Source organism: Typha angustifolia, chromosome 13 (assembly GCF_048772165.1).
Source record: "Typha angustifolia cultivar Huaian chromosome 13, ASM4877216v1, whole genome shotgun sequence".
Taxonomy (NCBI): Eukaryota; Viridiplantae; Streptophyta; class Magnoliopsida; order Poales; family Typhaceae; genus Typha; species Typha angustifolia.
Genome location: NC_133251.1, coordinates 15,249,411 through 15,260,052, shown reverse-complemented (window position 1 = coordinate 15,260,052; position 10,642 = coordinate 15,249,411). Strand labels below are relative to the sequence as shown.

Genomic DNA, 10,642 nt, shown 5'->3' with positions numbered 1-10,642 from the left:
TTTTTTTAAAAGAATTAGTGGGAATTATGTTAAAATCCTTAAAATTAAATTCGAGCCTGATTCAAGCCGAGCTTGAGCCGGCCTTCATTATTTTGCAAGGCACTGCTCGTTGGCAGTATCCAACTGTAGCAAATTAGTGCAACCGGCGCTGCAGACGATCCACTCCGGAGATGCGAGGGGTTTAACGTGCCCTAGTTCCTTCCCTCCGAGCCCGAGGTCCACCAACACTCCCGCAACGCCCGATCGCTTCCGCCGCCACTCCTTGCCACCTTTCTCCGCCGCCACCGTAGCCGTCACCGACGTTCTCGTTGTAAGCAGAGAAAGCGTAACCAATGGCTGCTACCACTCAAGCTTTCAGTGGGAATCTAAAGGTAAAATTCTTGATCCCTTGTTTTTGTCTGTCCTTCTTGTTATTGTTGATTCCCTACTCCTTTTCGCTCGAGTTTTGTATGCTCATCTTTGCCGTTACGGTAGCGTAGAGCAAATGGATTGGTGATCACTTGTAAGTTGAGATTTCTCGGCTTCTTTCTTTCGACATAATTTATTGATGTATGTTTGGTAAAGTGGTTAGTAATTTATGAGGTATTTGTTTGTACGAAACCTAATAATCTATTTCCAACTCTTTTGGCCGAACTTAAAACTATCATGACCCAGCAAAATGGCTTAATAAACTGGTTGATGTAAGTAAATATTGAGTGCAACTGATGAAAAACAAGTATAAAAGTCACTATTTTCTTGGTTCCAAGTTCCCACCGTAAGACATAAATGAACCTCTTTAGCTGGAACTTTATATTTTCAATTCACCTAGTATCTTAAAGTATATGTTATATCTTTGGCAACTGAGATTCTGACAACTCTTGAATTCGAACTTGAATACTAGAAAGATTAAGGTCTATATTTGACTTTACCTAAGGGTTTTTTCTGTTTGATAAAGATCCCTATCTTATTTAGGTGCTCAAATGACTTTTCCAACATTTTGCAGAGTGACATTTTTAAGAGTTATCGTCATCTAGGTTTATACTTATGCTTAAGAGGATGAGGTAATCAACAGAGAGAACATGATAAGGTATTCTAATGCCTTTGCCTTCTTGTGTAATCAAACTTGGAGCTGAAAATCCCTAACTTGCTTAACATTTCTTGTCAAGAAACATTATCATGTAACTGCTGAATCTTAAGCTCCTCTTGTTATGTTTCCACCCTTATAAACTCCCTAGTATATGCACTTCTTTTGTTAATTGGAGGTTTTAATATTCTAAGCTTAGTAATAGCTTGGGCCTTGGGAAAATAGTGAATGTAGTATGCTGCAACTTCCTCAATTTGCTGTTTCCAGTATGAGAAGTTATATCTAGGTAAACATACTTTAGGAGTGAGGTACATCATTCAATAGGACAGTATCCGAAGAGTGCTGGCATTCAAATACTGTCCATTAAGATTATCATAACTGCATTATCAAAGTCTAAATGACATTCCACTCGAATTTTCTGTATGTATTGCAGAAAGCACTTGCTGGCCTGAGAAGAATCAACTTAGAGGGTCTGCGCTGGCGCGTATTTGATGCAAAGGGCCAGGTTTATAGCTATTCTGTTCTGTCAATTGATATAATAATCTTTATATGAGCCTACAAGGCCCTATTCACTATTTGGGCTTGCAATAGGTGCTTGGAAGATTGGCATCTCAAATAGCAACTGTAGTTCAAGGGAAGGACAAACCAACTTACACACCATACAGAGAAGATGGAGACATGTGCATTGTGGTCAACGCAAAAGACATTTGTGTCACCGGAAGAAAAATGACGGACAAGGTTTATCATTGGCATACAGGGCAAGTTTCCAATGTTTCTTCTTGCTTAAAAGTTTCAGTTGGACTTAGATTTTGTTTCAATTTCATCTGGGCCATGCTTTGTTTATAGGTATGTCGGGAACCTCAAGGAACGAAACCTGAAAGACCAGATGGCAAAGGACCCTACTGAAGTGATTCGCAAAGCGGTCCTACGGATGCTTCCACGGAATAAGTTGCGTGATGTAAGTATATTTTCACTTATTTTGCAAACTTTTTTCAGAAACGTAATGACTTCCATCCATTCCTTTGGTTCTTGATGAAAAAGTAGAATGTTATTCACTATTCAGATGTAAACCTTACTCTATATTTCTATATATTCCATTGAAGTCGGTGACTGTAATATTTTCATTATAAGTTTTTTTCAGTAGTATAATGTTAAATGAGTCTGACTGTGCTTCACATGACATTCAATCTTTTGTTCGTAGTGAACTAAGTTTGTCATCATCATTCATGATTGCCAACATGAGATTTCATATTTGACTCAGGAAAAGCCATTTTGAGGTTCTGATGTAGGCATGACCACAGGGATTGTTTCTGAGGTTAACTTGTGCAGCATTGTGGCAAGTAACTTTGAAATTGTAAATTCTTGATTCTGTTTCCTTTTCCTTGGTTTCTGTTTTCTTCTATTTTGACGGAAACTTGCTATCACATGAATCACCTTATATATAATAATCACTCTGGGAGAAACCAGAATCAGTAGTGCCTGTAGGTTTCGTGCATTTAGGTTATGAATGAGTTATTGCTATGAATTTATGTACATTTTGTCCAATGTTAAGTTTGGTTGTAATTAATCCAGGATAGAGACCGCAAGCTGAGGATATTCCCTGGAAGCGAGCATCCGTTCGGTGATCGTCCGCTTGAGCCTTATCTCATGCCCCCTAGACAAGTGCGGGAGATGCGTCCGCGTGCAAGGCGTGCACTCATCAGAGCACAGAAGAAATTAGAGCAGGGAAGCAACACTCCAACAAAAAGGAAGAAAGATAAAGTTGAAGTGAATGCCTAAAGAATCTAGTTTTCTTTGAACCCAGTGTTCTACTGTGTTTATGTCCCAGCGATCCATTTATGTGATGCAAAGTCCTTGAATGGACAAAAATTTTAATGCCAGAATAATATCGTGAGGCTCTTTTTGTGATGAAAGAAATCGTTGTTCCTGCATTAATTTTTTTCAAAGTTCACTAAGTTGTAGGGATCGGATTGTTTTCAGTTTCCAAGGCAGGTACTTTCCCAACTCCATTGAAGGATCTGTGATCGTTATTCTTCTGTTCTCAAATGTTCCAATTTACGGAGCCTAGGATTTAGTATTAGCGAGGCATTCAGAGAGGTAAACAGAAGATTCAAGACAGTCGTAAACGTCCTCGTGATTCGTGTATGAATCAGGGATATATGATGTCTTGGACTCCAACAACTTGGGCCCAATCAAGTTAAAGCCCATAATTATTCTAGGCCTTTAAAGAGAAGGATAGAATTGGGCCTTCTATTGTTAGGAATACACAGCCCTACAACAAAGCCATTAGCTTCTCTTCTTCTTCTTCCTCCTCCTCCCCTTCTCTCTCTCTCTCTCTCTCTCTCTCTCTCTCTCTCTCTCTCTCTGCTCTCCAATGGAGTCGTCCATGGAAGCCTTGGTGGCCCACATCCAGGGCCTCTCGTCGACGCCGGAGGAGGTCGCGCACCTCCACTCGATTCTGAAGCAGTCGGAGGAGTCTCTCCGCGCGCATAGCTCTCGCCTCGCCCCCTTCCTCCACCAGCTTGATCCCTCCGTCCACACCCTCGGCTATCTCTATCTCCTGTAACTCTATCCTTCTTCTCTCACCCCTGTGTTCATTAATGTGATGCTTTGGTCGTTTATCTTTGCTCTCTTTTTTAGGTCGTTTTGATGATTCTGTAGTTGCTTTTAGGGTTTATCTTATGTTACAATTTATAGGATGAATCGATTTTTATTTTTATTTTATTTTACTTTTTAATGTAATGTAGTCCTTAGCGTAGTGATAATCATGTAATAGTAATAAAGAGTCGGGTTTCATCGTCTGATCTTCTCTTTTCACTTCAAATAATTTGTGCTAACCTACCGAATTAATTAGTCCTTGAAGGCATTTGTGCTGCATCTCAATAAGCTGGAGGCTTTGGAATCTCTTCAATGACAAATTCTATTGACTGTTGAATGGAATGGAAAGATGGAAAACCTCCTTAAAACTGATATGAATGTGCCTGATGTTTCCTATGCTTTCTTTAACCAATTGTGATCATTTCTTTTTAGATTCTCTCTTTCTGGGTGATTGATTTATCGGCCATTTTAAACATTGCCCTTGAGAGTTGAACCTGTGAAACATGCGTGATGCATCTTGTTAACTCCAATGATATCACTAGGTGCTTATTTTTTTCTGCACTTTGGTTGGCATTACTGCCTCTTGATCTTGCCCTTTTGTCTTCTAGAGTAATTGGGCCATTGAAGGCAAGTTGGGTGTGGAAAACTTATGGATCCTTATTGTTTGTTGGAAGATGTAAAGATAGACCTAATAACATGAGAGCTTTCATAAGATGATAGCTCTGTCAACCTAAAATTTGGACGGAAGCTTAAGGCTAATTATCATTATAGTTAGGTTTAGTTGGGCTTTGCATTTTTATTGGATGGAGATCCTCCACTATCTTATTTTTGTTTTCTTCTTTCTTTCTTTTTTAGATGTATTGTAGCATCCATTAGTAGTAGCATCTTTTTTGACAAATGTTTTTCCTGTTTAATTTTGAGAGTAAGATAAGTGAGGATTTGAGCTTAGCTACTATTAGGATGAGAATGTTTTATTTCTTGTATAACAGTCTTTTCATTTTCATCGTCTGATTCTTAACATCTTCTTTGTTCTGAGGACCTTTTTTTTTTTTCGTTTATCCGATAGTGAAGATCTTCTTTCTGGAAATATCACTATTCTGTTAATATCATTTGCAGGGAGGCATACTTGTCTGGACCAATTTCTAGACAGCAAGCTGCTGATCTTCTTTCCTCAGTTGTTGACTTTATTAATTCCTGCTTGGTGGAGCAGATATGTTTGGTACCTGATAAATGTATGGTATATCTGATAATGCATAGCATTTTAGTCCTGCAAGCTAATTCCTGTTTCATCCTTTTTGTGATTCCTTATGGTGACACCATCAAGTAAAATTCTTGTATATGCAGTTACATCTGTATGTAGGAGTTTGAAGGATCAAGTCATGCAGCTGCAAGTGCCAATGCGGGGAGTAGCTCCCTTAAGGACAGCTATTCGTAAAATCCAAAGTTCCTCAGAACATTTGACTACTCTCCATTCAGACTTTCTTCTTCTCTGTCTTTTGTCAAAGTCTTATAAAGCTGGCCTAAGTATTTTGGAAGATGATATATATGAGGTTGATCAGCCGAGGGACCTCTTCCTCTATTGCTATTACGGGTTAGTGGTGTGGCATGGTCATATTCTACTTCTATCTACTCGATATATATATACAACAACAAATACATTTTTAGTTGCCCTAATGACAAATTGCAATTTGCTAGTTTGAATTGCTATGTGTTACTTGTTGGCTATAAAGGGAGGAGAAATGGGAAATAAGGGACATCAAGATTTTTATCATCTACTGGTGCTACCTAGTTTACACCAAGCCCACATGTATTTTAAACCTAATATAATCATATCATGGTACAAGTACTATACACTAACTGTTGGATCTTTTATGTTTGATTGCATGCTCCTATTCATTTGAGTTATATATATGGTAACCATTTTAACTTTTAGCTCAAGATGAGAAATCAGTGTTAGAAATATTCGTCATATGGGAAGGAAAAAATATGCTTTTATTGCTTAGAATTTCCATCGTAAGTGCTGTTACAATTGGAAAAATGAAATAGTGGACATTCCCTAAGTTGTACAGTTGTATTCAATCTAGTCTCTGATACTGATTCATTGTTGAGATGATGACTTAAGATAGTCTAGGAGTATGTTAATTACCAGGGAGTATCAATTTTAACAATCTGTTTCGGGTGAAGTGTTAAGAATTCAAGAATGTGGACTAGATTTATCCTATTTAATGTGCCACGGCCAAGAAGTTTGTATTCATAACCAAGATTTGGTAACCTGCTGATCCGTGTGACTGATTCTTAATTTTTAACCTCATCAGCTTCATCTAGAAACTGTTAAAATGTATTGTTTTCTTCATTTTTCTAATTAACTGTTCCTTGTGTTACAGGGGCATAATATATATTGGATTAAAACGGTTTCGCAAAGCATTGGAGTGCCTTCACAATGTTAGTCATAGCTTTTTCATACTTTTCACTAGTTAGTGCTCTGCTGATAACCAGAGATTGTTTCAGGTTGTTACTGCACCAATGACAACTTTAAATGCAATAGCTGTTGAAGCATACAAAAAGTATATCCTAGTGTCACTGATTCTCAATGGGCAGGTATTTCCTTTCTTTCTTAGCACATTTTTCATTTTTTATGGTGATTAGTCTAAGGACTTCTCCATGCGAAGGTCTAAACCACAGTATATATGTATAATCAGTGACATCCTCTAATGTTCATGCTGCTTCTAATATCAGGAGATGATCTAATAGGTCTTGCTATATTTTACTTGTCATGAAGCATCTCAGAGTATGTACTGATTTTTGAAATTAATTCTTTGGTATGATGACATATTAGGCATTCTAAACCATTTATTTGCTGATAACCTGTTGTCATGGTCAGTGCCCTGAAAGTGTGGCAAAGACAAGCCTTCATTGACTATTTTGATGATCTTTTTTGTTCTTTTTTTCCCTTCTCTTTTGAGATTCTTTTACATGCTAAAAGAATTTGTTTTTATCTAGCAAAGTTAACTCAACAAATGTGTTTTTTCTTGATGGATTGCTACAATACTGTTTAAGTTTAAAGAGTTGGCCTGGTTTACTAGATACTCATGAAAACATGTACAAAAATGCTCTATGGATGCTTGATAATATTGTTTGAATGGTTTCATGTTTGATAAATTACTACTAATTAAATTTGAGGGTATCTTAACATTGATTAGTAAGTTAAACAATTTCTGTAACAGGTTCTGGCATTTCCAAAATATACATCTTCGACTGCTCAGAGGAATCTGAAAAACCATACTCAGGTATTTCTAATCTGGACTGATAGAAAGTTCAGGGTTGATTACAGAAGGTTGTCAGCCTTGAATGATTAATCTCTAATTGAGTTCATCTTCTACTTTATTTGTGTGTCTATCTATTATTAATTTCTTTATTAGGTGACAATTTAGCTTTTGGGTGATATATTTAGATCAATATATAGTTTCATCTTAAATTTCATAATAGTAATATGTGACCAGAGTGGTGTAGATTAAGATGATTAGTTAAAATCATCAGAGAAACAATTCAATTTTTAGCATCCAAAAGGATGTTATAAATGCCATATTTTCTCAGTATGCCGCTCAGCTCCTGTAATTAAGTTTGATGGTTATTATATAATTTTACTTTCTGCAGACATATAATGATTTGTCTACTTGCTATGCCACGGGAAAATACTCTGAACTGGAGGCCTTTATCCAATCAAATGTAGAGAAATTCCAATCTGTGAGTAACATTTTCCTTGTTCACTTTTGGATGTGTCTCTCCTCAGGCCTCTTTTCCATATAGTTTCACTGTGAATCATTGTTATCCTGGACATCCTCTTTTCTTTTCTATGTGATCTAATCATTCAGCATTATTAGTACCTTTGGTTTTTGATGACTTAGCAGGGGGGCCAATAGTCTGTCTTCTGTAATAATTAAGATCAATGTGTTTACTTGTGAAGGAATGCTTCTTGTATTTATTAAAAACTGGATTACTTTTATATTCTTCCAGGACAATAATCTTGGATTGGTGAAGCAAGTTCTGTCATCATTGTATAAACGTAATATCCAAAGACTAACACAAACTTACTTGACTCTGTCACTCCAAGACATCGCCAATGCTGTGCAACTCAGGACCCCAAAGGAAGCTGAGATGCATGTACTACGAATGGTGGGTTTTGCTGTCTTTCATGTGGTATGCCATGGTAGTTAGACTTTCTTGATTGTTTCTCAATGTCTTCTTTCTGCTTAATTCCAGATTCAGGACGGGGAAATATATGCTACAATAAACCAGAAGGATGGAATGGTCAGTTTTCATGAGGATCCTGAGCAATACAAATCTTGTGAGATGATAGAGCACATTGATACTTCAATTCAAAGGTATGTGATGGACTTTTGTCTTTATATTCATCTGCAACATTGGAGAAGAATTGACCTGATTGTCAAGGTTAATATGTTCGGAGATGGATAAAGGGGTTTATCTTGTAGAGTGTCTGATTCAAATTATAATGACACCAGTTTATATCAGATTTGGACACTATAGGGTATCAGCTTTTTCCTAAGCTTTGGCCTGCAAATTCATTCTGCTACTTCCCAGAGCAACGTTAAACTTATTATTATTTTTTGCGATAAGTGAAACACCTTTTTTCTTTCATTATATCTTTCCCCTGGTAGCTTTTCTGTTCAATAATCATTTTCTCCATGGGCGTATACTTAGAACCTCTATTCTTTTTTATGACCATGAAACTTAGTGTTTTCTTATGATTTCCTTTGCCCATCTTAGCTATTATATTTGACAGTAACTTTTCAAACTTGCCTATTTGTTGACGGTAGGTGATCTTTTATGACACTCTTCATACACAAGATTCTGTGCACAGTTTGTATGTTGTCGGTTGACATCTTCATCATGTTACTGCCTGCAATTCTTATTAGGAATTTGTATAGAGAAGAGCAAAAAAGACTTATTTCTGGTTTGAAGAACCTTTTGTTATCAGTAAACTCCTATCTCTAAAACTAAAATTTTAAGAAAACATAAAATTAATAAATATATTGATACATAAGATAAATGCAACAATAAACTATATGCCAGATATTCAATCTTTTCCCAGAGAAATAAAAGAGCTTGCAACACCAACCCCATCAGTTGGTAGTGTCTCAACAATCTGCTCAATGGAAGTACTGGAAGATATTTGGAAGATTGCAAGGGCAATAATAATCCATCAAATTCAGTTAGTCTTCATGATGCAGACTTTGGTCTTGATACTTACATAGTTGCATATTTGTCCATGATAGGTAATCGATGAAATCAAATGCATTTTTAGAGGGGAAAGTGGTGGATAATTATCCTCCCTATTTGTTTAATGATAATCACCCCAATTTGCAATATAGCTGTTATGGAATGGACATCTTTTTTGCCACTAATCTTATGAAACTAAAGCTTGAATAACATCAGTGGTTCTCATGGATCCATTTGAAATTGCTTCTACTGAGGTTTATCATAGACATGAACAAAGAAGAATTACTGATGTGCTTGTAATTTATCATCGCAGGTTAATGGCATTGTCAAAGAAGCTGGGCTCGATAGACGAGCAAATTTCATGTGATCCTGCATATGTGACAAAGGTGAGCTCCACAAGTTCTTTAAATTTCATTTTTGATGCAGTCTACTGATCATTGGCTTGGTGTAAAAATTTCACACAGGTTGGAAGGGAGCGAGCAAGATTTGACTTTGATGACTTTGATTCTGTTCCTCATAAGTTCTTATGAAATTCACTTGGATGATGTGATATACGCGGGAAACCTCTTAAAAGGAATACATGCAACATGCAAAATCATTCAGGAGACACTGTGACACTCTGCCTTTGCCTTCGTTTGTTTGTTTGTTTTCAAAATCCTTTTTATGAGCGAGAAATTCAACATTATCCATGTGTGATGAAAAACTGTGCAGTGTTTTTTCTCTCTGGATTTCTTTTTTGGCTACCGCTGATGGATTGATATATAACAATTTGGTGGGAAATGTAGGCTTCAGTTAGCAGAAGCTTCTATTTTTAATGACCTATTGCAGCAGCAACCACTACTTGCTAACCCAGTCGAACCACCATCAGCTGCATGGTGGCTTATTGAGTTAAACTGCCGGGCTGACTCCTCGTCCATAGTCTTCAACTCTCTTTTGATTATTATAAGTTATTTGTGTTACATGACAGAATTGTCCGCATATTCAAGAGAACTTATTGACATCATATTTGTTTGGCCCTAGAAATTAATGATATACAATGGCAAGGGAAATCTTAAATCATTATCCCACCTCGTAGTCTTCATGATGTTGGTAGCTTCATAGACAGAAAAATTCACTATTTTTTTCTCCTTTTGCAGCATCTATGTATATATATATATATATATATATATATATATATGAACGAAAAAATCTTCTAGGTGCTGGCAGTTTTAAGCTCCTTAGTTTTTTAATTATTTTTTTAAAAAAAAATTCATTTGGCCTTATTGAAATTTTACAGTTAGATGCATAATTTGGCAAAATAAATGTATAGTTTACATACTCTTTTGCGTATAAATCTATATAAATAGTGTGTGTGTGTTCTTTTTTACTAGATCCAATTATGTATTTTGGTAAATTGATCGTGTATTTCTGTATAGTCCCTGCGTATTGTTTAATAACACAGCAGATATGTTTTACTTTGTTCGAACTAAATGAATAAAAGTGGTCCAAAAGTATAAATCAAAAGCTGAGGAACCTACAATCAAGACCATAAGTAAAGAATCTTTTTATGCAGATTGCCCATATATGTGTTTTATTTATTTATGTTCCTGAAAAGAGTATATCAGTAAAGAATCTTTTTATCTCAAAAAAGACAGCTGAGGTCAATTTTGCATGTGTCAACAAAAAGAAATTTGCAAATCTATCATCAATAGTGGAATACCCTTGCAGAATTTTTCTGGTCCTCAATTTTCATATTCCGTCCAC

The 10,642-nt window shown here is 36.3% G+C and overlaps 2 protein-coding genes across 2 annotated transcripts; both read left to right on the top strand.

The window, feature by feature from the left end:
• Positions 1–162: 162 nt before the first annotated feature.
• On the top strand, positions 163–3,049 carry LOC140774398 (uncharacterized). The gene is made up of 5 exons (XM_073117387.1): positions 163–371; positions 1,497–1,568; positions 1,655–1,821; positions 1,910–2,021; positions 2,636–3,049. Exons 1-5 carry the CDS (start codon positions 333–335, stop codon positions 2,840–2,842), a joined length of 597 nt encoding a protein of 198 aa, XP_072973488.1. The 5' UTR covers positions 163–332; the 3' UTR covers positions 2,843–3,049.
• A 311-nt stretch (positions 3,050–3,360) lies between these two features.
• Positions 3,361–9,714, top strand: LOC140774397 (COP9 signalosome complex subunit 3). Its single transcript, XM_073117386.1, has 11 exons — positions 3,361–3,625; positions 4,778–4,893; positions 5,006–5,252; positions 6,046–6,103; positions 6,170–6,259; positions 6,886–6,948; positions 7,316–7,405; positions 7,676–7,834; positions 7,922–8,043; positions 9,213–9,285; positions 9,364–9,714. The coding sequence occupies exons 1-11, from the start codon at positions 3,438–3,440 to the stop codon at positions 9,427–9,429; spliced, it is 1,272 nt and encodes a 423-aa protein (XP_072973487.1). The 5' UTR covers positions 3,361–3,437; the 3' UTR covers positions 9,430–9,714.
• The last annotated feature ends 928 nt before the right edge of the window (positions 9,715–10,642 follow it).